This window comes from Lontra canadensis, unplaced genomic scaffold, assembly GCF_010015895.1.
Source record: "Lontra canadensis isolate GAN:19392208 unplaced genomic scaffold, GSC_riverotter_1.0 scaffold37, whole genome shotgun sequence".
NCBI lineage: Eukaryota > Metazoa > Chordata > Mammalia > Carnivora > Mustelidae > Lontra > Lontra canadensis.
In genome coordinates this window covers 9,715,632-9,739,243 of record NW_022631031.1, presented here as the reverse complement: position 1 = coordinate 9,739,243, position 23,612 = coordinate 9,715,632, and the positions used below count along the sequence as shown (strand labels likewise).

Genomic DNA, 23,612 nt, shown 5'->3' with positions numbered 1-23,612 from the left:
ATCCCAGAGTGCAGGGATCGAGCCCCACATAGGGCTCCCTGCTCAGCAGGAAGACTGCTTCTCCCTCTCCCACTCCCCTGCTTGTGTTCCCCCTTTCTCGCGGGCGCTCTCTGTCAAATAAATAAATAAAATCTTTTTTTTTTTAAGATTTTATTTATTTGACACAGAGAGAGAGAGAGTGAGAGAGTTAATACAAACAGGGGTACTGGAAGAGGGAGAAGCAGACTTCCTGCTGAGCAGGGAGCCCTATGTGGGGCTCAATACCGAGACACCAGGATCACAACCCCAGCCAAAGGCAGACACCCAACGACTGGGCCACCCAGGCGCCCCTAAATAAAATCTAAAAAAAAGAAAAGAAAAGAAAAAAGTACACATAGATGTATGGATGGGTATAAAGCAGTTAATAATGATTTTTCACAGTAGGATTACAGGTGACTTTTTCTTTTTCTCTGTTTTCCGATTTCTCTAAAATGAAAGAGTTACAGCTTCCAAAAAGTATTTTTAATTTAAACAGTTTTTTAACTTCAACTAAACATTAAATCATTTGATCCCCTGGATATTTTTCTAATAAAAATACATGGCTAAGATTATGGTTTCTGTACCAAATGCAAATAAAATTTGGGAGAGTCTCAGAAGAGAGACTTTACAACAGTCAACAATTAAAACAGAAATAATGAACCCCAAAGGAAAATAACATAATCTTAGCCTACAACAAAAGGATTAGAAACACATAAATTCAGGGGATTTTGCTGTTCTTTCTGGTTTCGAATTATGAGTACATTTGCTCTTATTGTGTGCATAGATTATTCTGTTTTGAGATCCTGCTAAAGATCACAACCCCTCCTACCACTCAGCCTGGGCCCTAGAGACCAGGCAGGCTGCTGCATAAAAATAAATGCAGGAAGTGAATTCCAACAACAAACACATTAGTACCATGTGGAAAGCGAGACTTGACCAAAGAAACCCAGAACTGGGGTGGGTCAAATGTTGAGATCTGCAAGCAGACTCTCCATACTGTTATCCATTCATCTCTACATTTGTTTTACTTTAAAGTAAGTGACATCTCTATTATTTTGAAGGTGTAACTACAGTGCTAAAATTACAGTGACATACCATTGTGTTACTTTTCCTGCAGCCTTCTCCTCTCCCAGGTTTTTGGCTGCAGTAGCCTTCCCTCTCTCCCTGAAAAATAAAAGGTTTGGGGTGTGTGTGTGGCTGTGTGTGTGGGTGTGTGCATGTGTGTGCGTGTGAGAGAGAGATTTGTGTGAATTCAAACACAGATAAAATGCACTAACGGGTAGGGTGATCGCCACTTCAATATAGTGCTAAACTACAGGTTATTACTAACATAAGACACAACTGAAGTGTAAATATTTATTCAGCACCATAAAAGGAAGCCAGGGTTGCTGTTTTTTTTGTTTTTGGGTTTTGTTTTTTTTTTACACAATGTATGCTCTAGTTAGCACGCTACACTACACTTTCAAAGTAGGAAGCACCACACACATTCAATGTGTTATGCTTAGTTTCTGGGTAGAAACTCTTAAGAGGCATAATGCAGATTATGGTGTGTTTTTATTTATTTATCTTTATTTTTTTAAGGCAGGTTTCAAATCAATTACTGTAGACTAAGCTCTCAATATAAGCAGAATATCGTGTACAAAGTCTGGATCAGGAGAAGGTGGGGAAAACAGAAGAACCCCAGCCAGATACTGAAGAGCATTAGAACACATCATATAAAACACAAGGAAAACCGTTCTCAAACTTTATAGCTTTGTTAATTAAAAAAGGGAGCAAAGGAAAGATTTTGACGACTTCACATATGGAGATATTTTCAATTAAAAAAGTGCAATTAAGACAAGAGGTCGGGTATTTTATTTTACATCTAGAGTTGTATGGCTTTGTTGGTTTTTGTTTTGGTTTTTTTTAGGGGACAGACAAATGCAACTCCATGCATACTAAAAAGTTAAAGAAATCTTAACATGTTCCTATGTGGCTTTAAGTACTTTAAAAAAATCACAATTCAAGAGAGAATCAAAGAGTTTCATAAACCTTCTTTCAGCCAGCATTGTTTGATAATGGACATGCAGGTTTACAATCCCAAGTTCCCCTTCCTTTAAGCCAGAAGTTTCACTATGGATTCAATGAAGACTGAGCCATCCACTCTGCTTGTTCAAAGACCTCACCTATAAACTTACCCTCCAAGTCCAGCACAGCCTTATTAACAACTTTCTCTGCCTAACCATGGAGTTCTGCTCCTTTAAAATACTGAGAGGGAAAAAAGAACAGGAGTAAGTGGGAACCAAGGGAGGACATGAGAGGTTCCAACAGCCGGAAGGTGCTCTTGGTCACTTTTCCTTTCCATCTTTGGCAGTCCACAAACATTTCTTCTTCTTTTTTTTTTTTTTAAGATTTTATTTATTTGAGAGAGAGCATGAATGAGGGGGAAGAGGGAGAAGCAGGCTCCCCACTGGGCAGGGAGACCGACTTGGGTCTCTATCCCAGGACTCTGGGATCATGATCTGAGCAGAAGGCAGATGCTTAATAACTGAGCCACCCAAGTGCCCCTCCACAAACATTTCTGAGCACCTACTTTGTGCCATGGGAATAAAAAGGTGAAAATGCAAAAGAGACAGGCACATGGAACCAGAAGTATAAAGGAAGGCCACATGGTTGCAACACAGCAAAGCTGAGGGAGCCGGAGGACCTTTCCAAAGCAGGTGACTCATCTTTCATTCTGAGCAGAGTTCTCAGACTCCCCACTTTAAGAGGATGGATTTCCCTTGCCCTCGAGGAATGACAATTAAAAACAAGAACTAACATGACTACCTGAGGAAAACATCTGAAAGTCAGAAAGAGAAAGGCTCCTCTTATAAGCCGAAGAACTTGTAAAATATGTCTTAAACTATACACATGAAAAACTAGTCCTACAAAAACCATATAAGGTGCCATCAGCACAGAGGGACTAATGACTGTGATTCTCACCAGCCAAACTAGAACGCCAAATCTAATAAAATTAGTCACTCCATTCACTTACTCAAACAGCTACTTAATCTAGTTTGAAAAGTACCAAACACAGCGACTCTAAAAACACCATTATGTTCAATATGACAATGTAAGGCAGATACAAATATGCATGTTCACATGTTTGTCATCCCGGACACCCTCATTAAAAGACAGACAGAATAGTACTGGCTTACATGGAGGCTCCTAGGCCTTCTCCTAACAATATATTTAAGATCTGAGATGAGCTTTCTGCCTCAAACACTTAAATATCTACCATGTTCAAATCACCATGTTACCCTACCACGGACAAAGATGAAGTACATGCCTCTAACCTCAATAAGCTTAAATCTAAACAACATGGGTGCATACAAAAAATATATATAATGTATTACTTATCGTACATATATACATATATAAATTACATATTGTATATAATGTTTACAATATAGGCACTCCTATGTTAAGTCTAAGATCAATCTGAGGGGTGGGGGAAAGAATGGGCTGGAAGGTTCCAAAGATCCCTACACCTTACCAAAAGTAAAATACAAAATAATATATATGGAATATGGCTTCATTTACATAAAAAGTATGCATAAAGGTAAATGCAAAGAGTAATAAGCAAAAATGAAAACTGTTGCGTTTGAACTCAAAATATGAGCAATTCCTATGACCACTTCTTAAAATTTACCTTAACATTATTACCTTTTTTTTTTTTTTTAAATCATTTTTGTACCTTTCAAAAAGCGTGTCACGCGGGCGCCTGGATGGCTCAGTACATTAAGCGTCAGCCTTTGGCTCAGGTCATGATCCCAGGGTCCTGGGATGAAGCCGGGAGCCCTGTCCAGCACAGGTCACCCTGCTCAGCAGGAGTCTGCTTCTCCTGCTCCCCCGCCCCTCCCCCACCCTCGCTCTTGCGCGTGCCCCACCCCCCCCAAATAAATAAAAATCTTAAAAAAAAAAAAATGAAAAGCGTGCCACGCATCTGTATTACAGTTACTGGGTTATTATCACAACGATGAAGCAACATTTAAATATTTAATATTCAAACCTTTAAGCCATGCCCTCCTGTTTACATCTCTCTTATACAATAATTCTAGTGGAGACAATTTCACTTGAGATCCTATTCTCAGAAACAAGTGCATCCAAGGCAGTAATAATGAGACTACGGGTTTCACCTTGATGAGTAAAAGACGCCCCTTATCATGAAAAGCTCCCTTCCCCCAAAATAAACCCATAACCACCAGGACATAATTTAGGAACACCTCTCATATTACACGTATACGTCCAAAACCATCGCCATAGGCTCAGACGCCACCAAAGATCCTAACCACGTAACCTAGACGAGGGCAGAAAGTCTCAATATGGTGTGGGGGGGGGGGGTCATGTTCCCATCCTGAGCGGCGAAACGACCCACTGTCGTCAGTTCCTCAGTTTCCACCAGTTACAAGAGCTAGCTGCACAGTATTCCCGTCTCACCGCCTTCTACCCAAAGCGCATCACGGTCCGCAGCCCCGACTCCGCGAGCCTGGTGCCTGCGCCTTCGCCGCCACCCAGAACCTTCTTCCCTTCTCTCCCTCCCCACCCCCTGCTCGGTCTCTCCCCTCTGTCTCTCGGTCTCTCGGTCTGCATCTCTCTCCCCCTCTCACATCCATACACAGTCGCGCGCGCGCGCACTCGCGGCCCCATCAACCCGCTCTGCCCGCCAGAGCCGCTCCCCGCGGCTCGGCCCCGCCAGGATGCCGGAACCCGATCCGGAAGATGCAACTTGAAGAAGGCTCGGCTCGCGCTCCGGCGCCGGCCGCGGACGCCGTGCACCTGCTCCCGCGCCCGGCCGCGCGCCCTCCGGAGCCGCGCCCGCGCCCATCCCGGAGACGCCGCGCCCGCGGTCCCCGCGCCCTCACCTTGCTCGCCGCGGTCCATGTCTCCCGCCCGCCGCCTCGCGTCCTCTGCGCCTCCGCCACCGGCTGCCGGTCCCGCTCGGATCGCACACTCGCCCGCCCGCCGCTCCGCCGCCGCGCCGCGCTCCTCCTCGCCTCCGCCCGCGACTCCCGCGAAGTCCCCTCCCCCGGAGGCGTCGGGCGCGGTGGCGCCGCCCGCCCTCGGCGGGGAGCGCCTTCCCGGGGCGTCACCCAACCACCTGACCCGGCCGACCTGTGCGCTCGGCCACGTCGGCGCGGCGGGCGGTGCCCGGCTGGGAGGGCTGGGCCGGCCGGCTCGCCCGGGGAGGAACTCCGCCGCCGCGAGGGAGGAGCAGGGTGGCGAGGAGGTGGCAGCCACCGTGGAGGCGGCGTGCGGAGCGCTCGCCAACCCGCCCGGCGTTGGCGTCCCGCCCTCAAGTTATTTATAATATCAAAAGTTTCCTCCGAGGCAGCTAAGCTGCCCTTTCTCGGCCTCCGCGAGCCCCTGCTCCTGCGTACTTACCCAGTAGAAAACACCGGCAGGTTACTCAAGAAATGCCAATGGCTCTTTGCTCCGTTAGAGTCTTGCAGACTTCTGCTGCCAGAACAACATCCGCTGGTATCCTCAATAACCAGCGAAACAAGCAAAAAGGGGAAAATTACAAAGAATCTCTCTTTTCAGACAGTGCGGGTTTTTCGGAGACCAATTAGGAATGCGTTTTAAGGCTTCATAGTCACTGATCAACAGTGCGAAGATCCAGCAAAAACACTTTTAATCATTGTCATCCGCGCTCTGTTTTCAAAGTGGTTTTTGCATTTACTCGTTTTCCATGATGCCACTTTGAATATGTCGTTCTGAAGCGGTACTCAATTTCATAGGCCATCTAGGTCTGCGAGTGAGACAACTTTCCATTTGTGTTATGTATCTGGAAACTCTGGCTTGACCTTCTCTCAGCATAGTATAAAGTACTCCACACGTACTAGGCTTTTATTAATATGCTTTAAAGTTATCCATAGTCACCTGAAGCGACTCCACGTTTCCTCCATGCCATTGCACTGTAAGTGAAGTGTAGTTTCTTCCTGCCTGCATCTCCAGCTTCTCCGTGAAGTTTATTCTGTGGACCCCAACCAGAGGAGATCTCTCCTCTTTCATTTCTCCTACTCCCACGGGGCTCGGCCTTCTCTCTTGTGGCGCTCACCCGTCATTCATCTCTCCAGCCGCGGGCTATAGCCCTAACTTTTTCACAGCCCTACTAAGTTAGAACCTATTAGTTTATAAGCTAGAGGAGGTCGAGGATCATTTTGGTCATCTTTTCATCCCTTTAATTATACCATGCATTGAAGAAACGTTGTAAGTATAGCTTTCAGGTTTAAAATTTTAAAACAAGGCATACCGGATTTAGTAACAATCTAGGGTTTGTAACAAAGAGGCACAATGATGGGCTTTTTAGAAAATGATTTTTAATATCTAACGGTAAAGCAAATTTTGACATTGGCAGAAAATTCTATAATGTGGTAAAGAATTTTTGACTAACTGCTGTTTAGATCTATTGTACAGAGATAAAAATCTGGAGAGATAATCTCTCAATGTATGGACTAACTTGTGGACACATAAATAGCACTTGAAAATTGTGTTGGTTGAAAATAGTATTTATTCTATTTGAATCTATTTAATTTGCTAGATGACTTTAATTGTATGTTGGAAGAAAAAAATGCCTTGTTTTATGTGTGTGGTTGTTTTTTGGTTTTTGTGGGGTTTTTTGAAGAATTTATATGCTTGTTCACATCTGTGGCAGAGATAGCTGATACCTAGCCAATATCCAGTTTCCCATTTTCCATCGTAAAAGAACCCAAATATTGTTTAGGATAGCAGTGTGTCCTGCTGAAACACTCACTGGTCACTTCAGGCTCCTTTGCAGCTGGGCATGACTCTCTGACGCATTGGTGACCAATGAGATATGAGCCAAGTTAGCTAGCTGGAACCTTCAAGAAATCATTTTAAAAGAAGACAGATTTGTCTTCTCTTGCTCTTCACCCTCCCCCTTCCTGCCTAGCAGGGCAGCAGCCATCTTGCAAGCATGTGAAGAGAGCCACAAGCAAGGATGGCAGAGTAGAAAGGCAGAAACAATCCCGGTCTTCAGTGGCATTGTGGAGTGTTTTCTTACAGGAATAACATAAATGCATGACTTTTTTTTAAGCCATTATAGCTGGTTTCCTATGTGGAGCCAAAAGCAATCCTAACTGATACAACGTATCATTTAAAAATCCCTGTTTGGCCTGTACCAACATAGGTGGGTTCTTGTAATCCTAAACCTTAGGCAAATACTAACTTAATTTTCTCTATGAGGTTAAATAAGCAGTGTTCATACCATAAACAACCCAGTACATGATATTTCCACAGAAGCCTGCTTTTCTCCTGTGTCTTCCTTCTACTTAATTTTTTCCCCCATGGCAAACAGAATCTGTACTTACAACTCACACTGTGTTACATCTGATATAAACAGAGCTTATGTGTTAGCACTCTGAGGAATCTCTGGAGAATAGCACTTAAACAGAGCACCTGGGTGCATTTAGCTGGACCATCCCTTAAAAGGCTCACTCGGTACAGGGGAGACACACTAGATTTACTTTGTAGTGTTGTTGTTAATGATAACATGGAATTTTTTTTTTTTTACTTTTTTTTTTTCCCAAATACCTATCCATTGGTGAAATGTATGCAAGGAAACTTCCCCAAAAGCAGATGAATTGAAGCAAATGAGAATATTGGAAAGGATAGAAATAGAAGCTCTGCATTATAAGTGGAAACTTCGACTGTCTGCCCTCATTGTACCCTTTCCCCATCAGCTAGCCAGCAAAACGTGCACCAAATGTATGCATGGTCAGATGCTCTCTGCAGACCCACTCTTCACATTTGTGGGGCCTGGAGCAAGGGTACAAATGGAGGGCCCTGGCTTTCTCTTCCAGCTCTGTCTTTTCACCTGGGGTTCTGTCCCGGATTCATGTGGGCATGGCATGCTTCTCTGTGTGAGCAGCTTAGCCACATATCTCTACTTTATGCGCCCTTTCCCATCAGCCACCCCATGGTCATACCTCTGGACTAGGGTTGCACTCAAAAGGACTCTCTTGGGGAAAAGGCCAAAGGCCCTGAAAACATAGGTGGGAGACTTTGGAGCTGTAGGTACACAGTGCCTGGTCTGTAAACAGAGTGCAGGAATGGTTGGGTGTGACCACGTGGTGCCAAGGACTACTCACCCTGGGCAGTCTCTACAGCCTGGGTCCCCAGCAAGGGAGTCCCCAGTAGCTTGGGTCTAGGGTTGCCAGGTAAGAGATGGGACACCCAGTTCAATGTGAATTTCAGATAAACAACAAAAAACTTTTAGTATAAGAATATCCCCTATAATACTTGAAACGTGCTTATACTAAAAGAAATTATTCATTATTTATCTGAAATTCTTCATGGAGGCCTGTTTTATTTGCCAACTCTCTCAATCCAAAGTGTTCCTAAAGGCAGTTCTGGCTCCCTGATTAGTCAAATAACTAAAGGTATATGGGCCCACAGCTTTGAAAAAGTGATCATATTCCAACAGAAAAACAGACTCTTAATGCTTGAACCATGCAAATAAACTAGATACATATACTTGGGGAGAGTTCGGAAGCCCAAGTAATCAAAAACAGGTTTTGGAGAAATACTGATTTGAAGGCTGGTAATTAAGACTTAATTGCTTACCCAAATATCATGACCATCTTGTATTCTCAGCCATGTAAAAGACTGACTGTGAGTATGAAATAAAGATCTTTTAAAACATGTAAAAATGGGTATTGGCAGGAAAGAGCACTTCGTACTAATGGAAGATAGACGTGTAAATCCCTGAATATTAACAGAAAGTGATCTCACTTTATTGATCTGGGCTATGTTAAGAAAAGCCATAAACCACTTAATCTTCCTTGTATTGTTTTTTTAAGTCATTTTGAATTTTGTGTGTTTATCAAATTACATCATGGGAGCTGGGTAGGGAGGGAAGCACAGGGGGAGCCACAGTCCTTTTTGCCCTAGACTCTCCACCATCACTGTTCTCAAATATTTTCATCTATCCTTTGGACTATTGTAGGGTATAAACTGTGTCATTACATCTGGATTCAATAACGAAGTGACTAACAACATTTGTGCATTTTCCAGCTGGCGTCTGACTCAATGACTTGCGGTTCATTTCATTCCCGCAAGCGTGGTTAGTTTTCTAGAGCACCAGTGCCCTTCTTCTAGAAATGATGTAGGCCAGAATGGCAAGTGCCCAAGGTCAGGGCTGAGGAACCGAAGTCTGTGTTACTGTCATCAAAAATACAACTCTGCAAGGCCAGATACGACTCAGAACACCTGAGTGGATTTAGCTGAACCCTCACTTAAAAGTAATCACTTAAAACCATCACCATTCTGGGCTCCTCGGGCTCACTAGTCACACCTCTAAAATTAGGAGGCATGCATTGGGATAAAGATGGCACATTGCCCACATTTGTTCCCTTTAAAATTTTATCTTATTGAGATATAATTCACCTACCATAAAGTTCGCCCTTTTAAAGTCATAATTCAGTGGTCTGAATGAACATTCATTCATTCTTACTTCCTCCCCATACTACTAAAATTACAATAAAGGGATAAGTCCACAAGGACAAAGAGGATTCAAGAGGCTACAGCATGATAACAATGAATCTCGCAGATCTGAGAAAGCTGTTTGCTAAGCTAGCAGTGGGGAAAGCCAAGAAGAACCTAATTCTACTACAGAACTTCCAAAAACCTCGGGACTTGGCACCAGATATCTGTGGTTACAGAAAGTGGGGCTCAAACTGGGAAGATTGGTTGAAAGTCTACCTAAAAAGGGATTAGGTTGGGGCACCTGGGTGTCTCAGTTGGTTAAACGTCTGCTTTCAGCTAGGGTCATGATCTCAGAGTCCTGGGATCGAACCCCAGGTCGGGCTGCCTGCTCAGTGGGGAGCCTGCTTTTCCTCTCCCCGCCTCATTCATGCTCTCTCTAGCTATCTCTCTCTCTCCCTCTCTCGAATAAATAAATAAAATCCTGCCCTTTCCTGGGTACCTGGGTGGCTCAGTGGGTTGAGCCTCTGTTTTCGGCTCAGGTCGTGGTCTCGGGGTCCTGGGATCGAGCCCCGCGTCGGGCTCTGTGCTCATCACGGAGCCTGCTTTCCCCTCTCTCTCTGTCTGTCTCTCTGCCTACTTGTGGTTTCTCTCTCCGTGTCAAATAGATAAATAAAATCTTTAAAACAAAACAAAACAAAAAAATCCTGCCCTTTCCTTCCCTGCCTGCTTGAAGCTCAGCCATCCTCATGAACGACACAGTAACTATCCAGACCAGGAAGTTCATGACCAGCTGACTACTTCAGCAGAAGCAGATGGTCATTGATGTCCTTTACCCTGAGAAGGAAACAATACCTAAGACAGAAATTTGGGAAAAACTAGCCAAAATGTACAGGGCCAGAACAGAGCCATGACAGATGTCATATTCATATTTGGATTCAGGGTCCACTTTGATGGTGAAGGACAACTGGCTTTGGCATGATTGATGAGTCCTTGGATTATGCAAAGAAAAATGAACCCAAAAGTAGACTCGCAAGACATGGCCTGTATGAGAAGAAAAAGATGTCAAGAAAACAGCAAAAGGAACGCAGAAACAGAAGGAAGAAAGTCGGGGGACCGCAAAAGCCCATGTTGGCACTGGCAAAAAGTGAGCTGAGATTGAGCAACAGGAGGAGTGGCTTTATCTGTGGTGCTTGTGCAGACTTTTCGTGAGAGGATTAATAAACTAAGAACATTAAATAAATAAATAATAAATTAAATAATCCTTTAAAACAAAGAACAAAGAGTTCTTGGAAATTAAATATATTATAGTGGACATTAAAAATCCTGTGCTAGGCCTGGGGTTCTCAAAGATGTCTACATCTTAAACCTAAACAAAATGTAGGGATTAAGGTTAGGGACTTTGAGATGGGGAGATTATCCTGGATTATTAGGTGGGGCCAATCTAGTTCCACGAACCCCTAGAAGCTGGGAAATTTTCCGGCAGGAGACCAAGAGATTCCACGATAGGAGGAGAGGCAGGAGAGATTAGAAGCATGGGAAAGACTCCATTCATTGTTGCTGGCTTTGAAGATGTAGGAAGGGGGCCATGAACCAAGAAATATGGGTAGCATCTAGAAGCTGGAAAAGCCCTTAACTGATACATCCAGAAAATGCAGACCTCAGTTCTACGATCTCGTGAAATTGAGTTCTGCCAACAACCTGAATAAGTAAAAAAAGATTCTTCCCAAGAGCCTCCAGAAAGGAACGTAGCCCTCCAGATATCTTGACTTAGGCTTGGTAAGACTCATGTTAGCCTTCTGACCCTCATCAATGTATGTTGATACATTTGTGTTAATTCACTCCATGAAATAGAAAGTCAAGTGAATTTCCTAGAAAGTAGAGCAAAAAACAAACAACTGGAAAATAGCAGAGAAAATATAAGAAGATTGAAAGTCGGGTTCCAGCAATCCTGCATTTAAAAAAAAAAAAAAGGAGCTCAAAAGAGAGATGGAGGAAATAGGAGGAAATCACCAGGAAAATAGGAATTTCTCCAAGCAGAAGGCCACGATTTTCTGATTTGAAGGGCTCACTGAGGGCCCAGAACATGGCATGTATTTATGAAATACAGAACACCAAAGACAAAGTCCCTGCAATTTCCAGAGATGAAAAAAAATTGGGTCATTTTTAAAGTAAAAGGAATAAGGATGATTTTTTACTTCTAAACAAGATGAGAGGATAACAAAGCCTTCGCCTTCATTTACTGAAGGCTTGTTCCTTCTACGTACAATGAGTGCCATGTTTCCAATGGTGGGAATTGTACAAATAAAAAAGACTGTGAGAAGCATATCACCAACTCTGGCAAAAAGTTATTAATAATACCACCTCTCCCCTTGATGCAATACAGATCAGTCACAACTCTTTGACACAAGTGGAGAGACACTATAGCATTACTAGATTCCCTATTGAGTAGGCATGGGGCCATTTGTATTATCATTAATACTTCTTGCTGCACTTGGGTCGATAAAACAGGCAAGATAAATAGACCATGCATCCTGCGAAGGAACAAAGCTACTTGGCTTTCTAAGATTGATCCTCAAGACCTATGGGATTTGTTCTCTTCTCCTGAGTTGACCAATGGGGGTTGCTGGTTTTGAAGCATCTTACAAGTAGCAAAAGCTGTTCCTGTTTTTGTCAGAGTGGTCATGATATTAATCCACCATATTTTCTCATGTTTTAAATCATCTTCTCAGTCACTCTCTTGCCAGATGTTCTCTCAATACACTTGGCTATGGACATGACTGGACAACTCACCCCTGGAGATGGGGTGAAAATCTGGATCTCAAGCATTCCCTGTGTTGGTTAACTTCTCAAACGTGAGAGAATGACCAAAAGAGGGGCCTGAGAGACTGAGTATAGAAATGGATAATGGTCAGATTATATATGATAGTAGAACTCTGAACCACAACCAGTTCAGGAAGCCAAGTCACAACCTCTACAGCAAATAACACAAGAACAGTCGGGATTTGGTTAATGACTGCCAGCGTTCCTATTTTCTTTTTTGTCCTTATTTCCAAAGCAGTACCAATCAGAGAAAGCCGAATATACTGACCATATCAATCATGGGATGAAAAATCTTTCACTTGTGTGACTGCACATGGCTTTCAACATTTAAACCATACCTCTTAGCATATCTTGTAGGTTTCTGCTGTATTCATCACTTCTCTTCTAATTGCAAGTGACAGAAGACTAACTCGAGGGGTGCCTGGGTGACGCAGTCAGTTGGGCTTCCAGCTTTTGATTTTGGCTCAGGTTGTGATCTCAGAGTTGTGAGAGGGAGACCTGTGTCCGTCTCCCTGCTCAGAGAGGGGTCTGCTTGGGTTTCTTTCCCTCTTCCTCTCCCCCTTTTTCCATTCTCTTTCTCTCTAGAATAAATAAATACATCTTTAAAGAAAAGAAAGAAAGAAAGAAAGAAAGAAACCCAACTCGAGGTATCTTAACTAAAAAAGATAATTACTGGTTCACATAACTGCCAATAATAGGAATGAAGTAGAATTTGGGCATAATTGAGTCCTGATTAAGGGAATGAGCTTTGGGCATCGTTCAAAGTAGGGAAAAGAAGCTAATGTGTTCTTCCGGTTAGGACCCTTTGGGCTACTCAATGTATTGTCATGTTTTCCAGTGACGCTGTGTAATCTGTATGGATATTTCACATGCTTCTACTATGAATGATCATAAACGTCAGAGGGGATTATCTTGGTAGAGAAAAGCTAGACATACTAGTTCCCTTGGAACCCCACAACCCTAGTAACAACCTTCTGTGGTGCATCTCTCTGATGATTTCACCAATGGCAGCCTTTGACAAAGGGAGGCAGCCTCTTTGTAAAGATACACCTTTGGTCTTGGAATTGTTGCCCCTCTGACTAGAAGCAACAGAAACAATTATTTGGCTCCTATAGAAACTGAACGCCTGACCTATCGAAGCCTTGGGACTCTCCCCCTGATATCTCTCATTTTGAGGAAGGTCATCATGGATCAATGACTAACAATGTAGGAAGGATCCAACGAGCCTCACAGATGAAATGCAAATGGTGTATTCAGAATGCAGCCAGCCTGGCCTTAGTAGTATCTTGACTTTACACACACAAAAAAGTGGTAGCTATCTCTTTGGATTAACGTGACTTAGATCATAAGGCTAATGACCACTTGTTTGAGTACACCACTCATCACGTCCCCTACATTACACATGTGCCCCAGAGTAGGGAGGCAATGGGTCTCTGTACATTTTGCAAAATTTACTTATAATAGGAAGTCTGTGCATGTCTGGGGTAACAGATCTATGGGAAATCTCTGTACCTTCTTCTCAATTTTGCTGTGAACCTAAAACAAAATAGTCTTGCCCTTCTTGCATCTGCCCCTTCTGCATGAGAGGTGTAAATACAGGTAGAGGATGACTCATAAAGCAAATTTGTAGCTACTAGAATGGAGCACATAGGGGCACCTGGGTGGCTCAATGGATTGAGCCTCTGCCTTGGGCTCACGTCATGATCTCGTGGTCCTGGGATCAAGCCCCACCTCAGGCTCTCTGCTCAGCAGGGATCCTGCTTCCCCCACTCTCCCACTGCCTGCCTCTCTGCCTACTTGTGATCTTTGTCTGTCAGTTAAATAAATAAAATCTTTAATTAATAAATAAATAAAAATAAAGAATGGAGCACATCACTTTTTTGGCAGTGGAGGAAACATTTAAGATCCAAGGGGCATAGGAGAGGAAGGACATTAATGGTTTTTATGTTTTAGAACTGCGCCTGGAGCCTTCCTCACAAGCCCACTCCCAAACTTCTGCAGGTGTCTTAGGTTTAATTGTTGAATCTAACATCCTTCCCCTACTGTTCGGGCTCTAACCGTTAGGGCGCCATTCCCTTTAATCCAGTCAAGAAGTCTATTGGAAATGGCAGCGGCTGGCTTCAGTTTCTATACCTCCCAGGCAAGAAAGCCCTGTCAACGCCTCTGGCTGTCTTCTTCACTCCCACTTCTATAGGCATCACTCCGTCATCAGTGGGGCAGAAGAGTAGCGCTCTACTGGTCGGATGAAAACTGAGTAGGCTGGACAAACCGCTCTTAGTCAGTCCCTCCAAAATTAACACCTAGACAGAACTGAGCTGGGAACCCTGAAGCCCATCAGTCAGCTGGGGGGCTGCACTGGCTGGCCTGTCAGCCCATGTTCCCTGACTGGTGTCGGTCTCACTTACGGGTCTCGACAATTATACACAACACTTTCAGGATGCCTGGGTGGCTCAGTCGGTTAAGCGTCTGCCTTTGGCTCAGGTCATGATCTCAGGGTCCTGGGAACAAGTCCTGCATGGAGCTCTCCACTGTGCAGGGAATGTGCTTCTCCCTCTCCCTCTTCCTCTGCCCCTACACCTCCCATGCTCTCTCTCATGCACGCATGCTCTCTCTCAAATGAATGAATAAAATCTTTATTAAAAATTAGAGTACAAAAAAATTATAAACAGCACTTTCTTTCCAGGAACACACCGTGCACCCCTGGGACTGTGATTCCTATATGGAAGCTAGGAGTTAACTTGCCTCTCTCCAAAAATCATGTTGACTTGCCCATGAACCATGAGAGACCTTTAAGTATTTAAGGAAACACCACAAGTAGATCATGTAACCCTCAGACAACAGCAGAGATCTCTCCAAATTGAGGCTTTGTAACTTCATGAAAATTTCCAGAGGGTTAACGGGCTTATTATTGATGCGGTCCCTGTGATGCAAGTCATCCAGTTAGAAAAAGTGATTCAAAATTTGTCCTTGACTCCAGCTGAGGTGATCTCTGACACACCGTGGCTCCTGACAGCATTCAGCTTATCTTCAATTCCTTGGCCAGGGTTGTCGAGGATGGCTTGCCCTATATGTCTTCTTTGCAGATCAAGGCAGAGCCTGCATGATGTCTAATACTGCACCTGTATTAATACTTCGGGCCAAGTGGAAAAATCAATACAGAAACTAAAGAAGAAAGCCATAAAGCTATGTAAGATACACCCTGATGGCTCTTTGAATTTGTTTCCAGGATCCTAGGGGTATGATTGAGGTCGACACTGCAGGTTGGCCCCATTCTGCTGCAGCTGGAATGCTGTGGCTCGTAGCCTTAATTAAATGTTGTGTGAGACAGATTAAATGGATTCAGAGGGTGCCTGGCTGGTTCAGTCAGTAGAATGTGCGACTCTTGTTCTCAAGGTTACAAGTTCGAGCCCCATGATGGGTGTGGAGGTTACTTAAAAATAAAATCTTCATTGCGGTGCCTGGGTTAGGCATCCGACCCTTGATTTAGGCTCAGGCCGTGATCTCAGGGTCAAGAGATCGAGCCCCAGCTTAGGCTCTATGTCAGGTTCAGGGTCAGGCTTGGGGTCAGGCTCCATGCTTAGCGGGGATTCTACTTCTTCCTTCTCCCTCTCCTTCTGCCCCTCCCCCTGCTTGTGCTCACTCTCTTAAATAAATAAATAAATAAATAAATAAATAAATAAAATCTTCAAAAAAATAAAAACGGATGCCTTCAGCCCTCACCTCTGTAAGTGAGATTAATCAGAGTGGCCAACCGAGTGGCATACTCGTGGGAAACTTCTCCGTGAGTCTCTCATGTTTCTATACATCTCGTTCCACACCACCCTGTCAAAGATGATTATATAGTGAGCAGTCTTGGAAGACAGAGAGTTTTTCCTCTGAAGCAAACGGCAGGTTTGCTTACAGCCTTGTAAGATGGATAGTGTTTCCTTGAAGGCAAAAGTCAGACAAGGTTACTGCCTGTATAAGGTTTGGGTGCCCCGACTCAGATTCCTTCTCCTGTAATGCCACCCATTGTACATGCGGGACTCTACATCACCCCGTGGGAGTCAGGACTCAGACTGTTTCCCTATGAATAATAAAGCCCTGGGTCTCTGATCCAGGAATATTGTAACAACATCCACAAAACTGTGGCGGGCTAATTTGCTAGCTTGTAAGCAGGAGAAAGTCTCACACCCTTCACAGTTCTGACTACCATATTATCAGAATTCTATGTCTCCTTCTCCTGCATTCAATAATGATTCTCACGGAGATTGTCAGTAGTAAGAAAGGTATAATTTATCTACTGGACTAGAGGAGCCAGGAGGGCATCCAAGGGGAGATGACCACTGAGGAGTTGGATATGCTAGTATTTGGTGTGTGAGTGATCTTCAGGATATAGAGCTGGTAAATTTTGTCCATATCTTCCTAATTCTATGTTCAGGGACTTCGTCTTGGTAGCCTGAAGTAGGCCATATTAATGCCATGGAAACTAGTAAATGCTACAAATCAAAGCTTTCCCTCCCACTCTTGAGAGTGCTTGTCGTTGTCAGCACACGACTATGGTATAACTCATAAATGGGGGTGGGGAGGGACTTCCTTAATCTATTTTCTTCCTCTGTGAAATGTGGAGAATAATTTGCCTATATCATGGGATTGCTTAGGAAGATTGAATTAGAGAATCTATAAAGCATGTAGAATAATGTTGGCATATATTGTATTTGATCAAATCTAAGATGCTACCAAATTAAAGAGACAGTCTTAATTACGTCATCATTTGGCCAAGATAGAAAAAACACTGGTAATTACACTATGCTTTCTTCCCACATGATTGTAAGACATGTCTCAATTTCAGTAATGGTAAAATACGAAAAAAATGTCTATCTTAGAATGAATGAAATACAGGAGCTTGTTTAAAAAATGCTTTGCTAATAATATATTATGACTGTGACTAACTAAAATGTAGGTGCACCTGGGTGGCCCAGTCGGTTGAGCCTCCAACTCTTGGTTTCAGCTTAGGTCGTGATCTCAGGGTCATGGGACCCAGCCCTGCGCAGGGCTGTATGCTCAGAGTGGAGTCTGGTTGGGATTCTCTCTCTAACCTCTCCTTCTGCCCCCTACCTCAAATAAATAAATAAGTCTCTAAAATAATAAACAAACAAACAAACAAATAAATAAATACAGTGTGTATATAGGTAGTAAAAAGTCATCTGTCTTATTCTACCATCTTAATCATTAATTGATTCAAAACTTCTAAAAATTAAAATTGCTGAGAAATCAGATAGTTTGTAGTAATGAATTCACAACATATAAGTAGAAGGGGAGGAGGAGAATGGAAATATGTCTATTTTTCAAAATAAAACCGAACGCAACATTTAACGAATTTTGAATTTCAAAAGTCTTTTTTAAAGATTTTATCTGAGAGAGAGAGAGAGAGAGTGCAAGGGGTGTGGGGCAGAAAGGAACCCAAGCTGAGTCCATGCTGAGCACAGACCCTGACGCCGGGCTCAGTCTCACAACCCTGAGATGGTGACCTGAGCCAAAATCAGGAGTCAGAGGCTTAATCGACTGAGCCCCCCAGGTGCCCCTCAAAAATAGTTTTAATGAAGATTGAAACATATAAGAAACACCAATGGGACCACCATACAATAAGACTTCCAATCATAAATAAGTGAATGCAAAATTAGGAGTCCTCTGAATAATTTTTCCGCATTTTGGAACAGCATGTAAACGTATGTGAAAATGAGGGAAGTACTAAGTGTATTTATTTGACTAATTATGTACATCCTGAGAAAAGGATAGGGAACTGGTAAATAATTACAAAGGAAGGGAATTGTCTAAAGTGTAATTATCTCAAGTCTGTGGGAATGAGTTTATATTGTATAAAGAAAAGTTCCTGGAAACAAATGAATCGGGCTCCCAAACTTGGAGAGAGAAGAGAGACTACTATGCTTGCACAGGGGAACTTCAAAGAGAAATATTGGTTATTTTCTTTTTACACCATTGCAACTAAAAATAAACTATAAGAGCCTACCATAATTATGTGAAGAATTTATAGCTTATTACACAGAATACAGAGTTTCAAGCAGGCTATAAAAATACAATGACCTTCAGCAAAACTTTACTCCAACCTCCATAGACGTAATTTCCAATTCCCTCTGTGGAAGCTTAATGTGCCGCATAAGAAGATCTGGCTTTTGACCTCAAAATAACTCCAGAGCTCAGCACACTGTTTCCGGACTCATCCTCTAAATGCATGTGGTCAGGCGACCACAGCCGAGGCGGGCTGTTGGAAGTAGTCTGCAAATAAATCACTTTTCAGACCGTGATGGGAAGGACACTCCCAAAGACCAGTGTAATGGACATGGCATGAAATTCTCAAACAGGAGACATAGTTCCAGTATGTCATTTAGACATGTGCCTTGGGCAAAGCAGCTTGTCACGCTTGAGTTCTTACCAAAAGGAAATAGTAAAACTTGCCTTTTAGGAATTGTGAGACTCCTGAAAGAATCTACATGTATTTTTTAAAGTGCTTTTCAAGTTGTAAAAGTGCTTTGCAAATATAATAAATGAATTATTACTACTAGGACCACTACTACGCTTGTTTGCCTTGTAGACATGGCAAAGGGGCAATATTATGGTGTGGGCAATCACACCATAATATCACTGTATTTTGAACTTGGGACAGGATTCCACACAACGAGTAGTAAATAATTATTTGATAATGAAGGCATATTAAGATGTCTTCTTAGCCCAAACAAGTATTTCAAGATAGAAATATCACTTTTTTTTTTTTTTTTTGGTATTATAAAGTCTAGAAGAATGCTAGAAAATTCAGAGGCTTTTAATTCAGGCAGACTGGGACTTGAATCTGGATTTAACATCTTTTTTTTTTTTAAGATTTTATTTATTTATTTGACAGAGAGAGATCACAAGTAGGCAGAGAGCAGGCAGAGAGAGAGGAGAAAGCAGGCTCCCCGCCTGTGAGCAGAGACCCCGATACAGGGCTCGATGTGGGGCTCGATCCCAGGACCCTCAGATCACAACCTGAGCCAAAGGCAGAGGCTTTAACCCACTGAGCCACCCAGGCGCCCCTGGATTTAATATCTTACTAGCTGTGTGATAGCGGGCAGTTTAATTAACCTCTCTGTGGGCATTTCATTGCGTAAAGAGCCAACCTACCTCAATAAATTCTAGCTGCTTCTCTCCGCTCTTAAATACTCTTTTTCCCTTACATTTTGCAGGGAGCTCTGGAAGAACTCAATGGGGTTATGGGTGAGGTTTTATGGACTGGAAACAGCAGTTATTCCGTTCTTTTTATATACCAGGCCCTGGGCTAGGTCTTCACACAGCTGTTTTCATTTAATCCTTACACAACCCTATCAGGAAGGTATTAATGTACTGTATTCGTTTAATGTTATTGTAACAAATAACTAGAATTTCAGTGGCTTAAAACAACAGAATTCTATCCTCTCACCATTCTGAAGATCAGAGGTCTACATTGGGTCTGCAGGGACTGTGTTCCTTCTGGAGTCTCTAGGGGAGAAACCGTGTGCATGCTTTTTCCAGCTTCTAGAGAATACTCACTTTCCTTGGCTCGAGGCCCCTGCCTCCGTCTGACCTCTGCTTCTGCTGGCACTTCCCTCATTTTCCTGCGTAAGGACCCTAGTGATTACATTGCACCCGCCAGGATAATCTCGCCCTCTCAAGATCCTTAGTCACAACCACCAAGTCCTGTTTGCTGTGTACGGTCACATCCTCGCAGGTTGTTGGGATTAGGAAGCAGACCCCCTGGAGGAGTCATCTTTCTATCCACCACACATGCCTATTTAACAAATGAGGGAACGGAGGCTCCTCAGCTCATGCACTTCATAACCAGACCCAGGTACTGAGTCTTGACAGCAATCTCCACCTTGACTATGTATCCAGAAGCAATACGGCCATTTGGGAAGAGCAGGTGTGTTTCATTTGGGGCATGGTTATGACAGTAATTGTGGTGACATTTGATAAACAAGGATCAGTTGTGAATTTACTTTGTGCATTGTCTTGAGCCCAGAAGCCATATTTATTATCTACCGTCTCACTGATCACCTTCAAGAAAAATTTAGTGCGGGGTGCCTTTGGGTGGCTCAGTCCATTAAGCAGCTGCCTTGGGCTCAGGTCATGATCTTAGGGTCCTGGGATTGAGCCCCACATCGGGCTCTCTGCTCAGTGGGGATTCTGCCTTTCCCTTTCCCTTTCCCTCTGTGCATGTTCTCTCATTCTCTCTCAAATAAATAAAATGTTTAAAAAAAAGAAAAATTTAGTACCTAGCTGGCATCATACCAGTCATCACAGAGAATTAAATAAAGACTCGATGCATTTTGTCCCCGAGGGAATTCCCAAGACCAACAGTATAAAAGCACCAAAGTGTATGTATCAGACTGAAGCCCGCTGGCACTGGAAACGATAATTGGCACATTCAGTGAATACGGAATTCTTTCATGAGCCTTTTGTAATGGAGTTGCTGACTTACTACAGTTATTCTATCTTGTTTACTATTAGCTCATGAAAATATTGATTGCGGTTGAAACTTTGCTTTAAATTTTTGAAGTTTGGAGGATCAGCCAGCCTATTTCAAGGAATTCAAACAATAATGACTGCTGTGGCTATGAGTTCGGCTCAAACAAATCATCCAGGTTTTCCTCACGAAAAATTGATGAAAACACTTCCCTAAGATCGGAATTGAGAGAAACATACAAGTAAGCCCCCAGTAATGAGTACGCTAAGTCCTTTAAACATTACCTCCTTTCATTGCTTGCTTTTGCTGGATTTTAAAGCAGCTTTCTTGCTGGTAAAAATGCTGATGCCGTGTATATCTTGTGTGGAGGAAACCTAGAGAGGAAAGGAAGTCTCACAGGGATGTGAGGTTTCAGTGACTGCTGGACCTCAGGAAAAGGAAAGAAGCTGAGAAAGGGAAAGGAGAGAGAAAAGGAAGAAGGACATGGGAGAAGGGGCCTAGGGGTGGAAAGGAGCAGAAGGAAGTCCCACAGAACAGCAGTCACTGCCATTTCCGTGGGTGTGAATGCAGGGATCACAATTTCAATCCTCTGTTGAACACTTTCAATTTTTTTTCTTTTAATTTAGAAGGAGCGAACATGAGACATTTGTAGGTGACCAGGTCCTAGAGCTCTTTGTCACTGCTCACACAAGGCAACTGACCTCTCGGGCTGCTCCCTGCAACCAAAGTTAGGCTGAGAAAATTCTTGGAAGGAGAAGCAGAAGGAAGATGTGGGGAAGTGAGAGAAAGAGGACCAGAGGAAGGGAGGGAAGAAAGGACTTTGCCTTGCTGGGGCTGCTGGTCAGGTGCTGAGCTGGCTGAGGGGCCTCCGACCTTTGAGCGCAACTCGAATCACTGCTCCCAGGCCGGTTTCAGGAACGTACAGATTGCACAGGCATATTCGAAAGTGCTCAAAGTGCATGCATGTGTGGATGAAAATGTGTCTCTTTGACCTGGGGCTCCAAAACCGTGTGTCACTCAGGGAATCAGGAAACTGAACCATAGTCCAGGGAGAGGGACTGACTCCCAGAAGCATCAGGAGTTCCTGTCAATGTCAGTGGTTGGCAGCACCGCTGGGGGCGGAGGGGGGGCGTTAGGATTTGGAAAAACACCACATCTCAAGGCCAGAAGGGGTCAGGGAAAGCCATGTGTGAAAAAGAGAAAGTACTCAATCCTGTACCGGATATGTAATGAGGCCCTTGTTTGTTTATCTGGTTGAAGCTGGAGCTCCCCTCCATGCCCGCTGCTTTTCTCCTCCAGTTTGTCTATGTTTATGCCTTTGAAAACAATTAGTGCCCTGACTCCAATGCCGGCAGGATGCTTCTGCTTATATACATCCCACACTGCAATTCTATATTCATAATTCTGTTAAGGTATTTGTATGTGGTGAAACGTTTGCTTCGCTCTTCATATAATTCAATGGTAATATGTTATCTACTGAAAAACGGGGAGCAACGTAGCAAACAGCCTTTCTTTGGGTGATTATTTCTTGCATGTTGCCGGATCTTAAATGTCCATCTTTCAGTCCTTTCTCTCTAGGAGCACAATAAAGTGTTCCAGAAGGATTAGCTAATGGCCCGCTGGCTTCATGTAATTTCCACTGAGAAGATTTATCTTTATTTCTGTCTGTACCAGTGACTGGATGGCAGCACTTACAGATTTGTGAAGCACTCCTCTCTTATGTACCATTAATGCAATAAGTAAAGAACAAAATGGTATCATTTTTCTCATGTGTCACTGCCAGAAACGAAACATTTGTGAAGTATTTCTCGAAGAGAATTTTTTACTGAGGAAAATTGTTCAACTGTGACAATTTAATAACTAATACACAGCTTGGTAAAAGAAATTTTCTTTGAAAACATTTTTGCTATTCTGTTGACATGTGGTCAAGAATGGATCTTTGATTTATTTTTAAGATTTTACTTTTTAAGTAATCTCTATGCCCAACATGGGGCTTGAATTCATAACCCCAACTCCAAGAGTCACGCTTTCCATCGACTGAACCAGCCAGGCACCCCAGGAATGGATCTTTTAAATTTAAGTATTAACCCAGTCCTCTGAGCTAATTAAAGAATGCGTTGGCTGTACAGGGGCCAACCCATGGGCTGATGTGGGGCGTTGAAGATTTGCCTCCTCTGTGACAGAGAAAAAACTTTTGGCATAACTCTTCTCCATTCATCGTACACTCTCAAGAGGTTTACTGGAGACATAAATTTGTAAGGTAACCACCATTTTGAGGCCTGCAGTGACCCAGACCGAACTACCCGACATCCTGTGGATAAGTTACCTGACTCCTCATAGCAGTTCTCTGAGGTGAATAATACTCCTATTTTACTTTTTTTTTTTTTTAAGATTTTATTTCTTTATTTGAGAGAGAGTGTGGGAGAGAGCAAGCAGGGGGAGGGGCAGAGGCAGAGGGAGAAGCAGACTCCATCCCCAGCAGAGAGCCCCATGTGAGGCTTCATCACAGGACCTGGGATCATGACCCCAGCAGAAGCCAGGCGCCTGACCGACTGAGCCACCCAGGTGCCCCTCCCCTATTTTAGTTTTAATTGATACATTCAGATCCCACCAGTCTTTGACTGAAAATAGGTTGTAATTTTAAAGGCTCATATTATGACACTCTCAACTCCCTCTGACTAGGGACAAAAACAACCTGCCATCACACTGCCCCTGGTATGTGGCGAGTGTCCGGTGAACGTCTTGGGCTTGGGGCAGCCCCAGCTCTTCCGCTCTGGCTTCTGAGTAAAGTCCCCAGCTCAGTTGTGTGCCGTGCCCTCCCTGCGTG

At 43.4% G+C, this 23,612-nt stretch overlaps 1 protein-coding gene across 1 annotated transcript in view; it reads right to left on the bottom strand.

Moving 5' to 3' along the window:
• The window catches only part of TPD52 (tumor protein D52), a 102,042-nt gene extending 96,703 nt beyond the window's left edge, over positions 1 to 5,339 (bottom strand). The window contains exon 1 of the mRNA XM_032869138.1: positions 4,905 to 5,339. Coding sequence (XP_032725029.1) covers positions 4,905 to 4,923 — 19 coding nt within the window. The 5' untranslated portion in view covers positions 4,924 to 5,339. The remainder of the gene's footprint in view (positions 1 to 4,904) is intronic.
• Between the last annotated feature and the right edge of the window lie 18,273 nt (positions 5,340 to 23,612).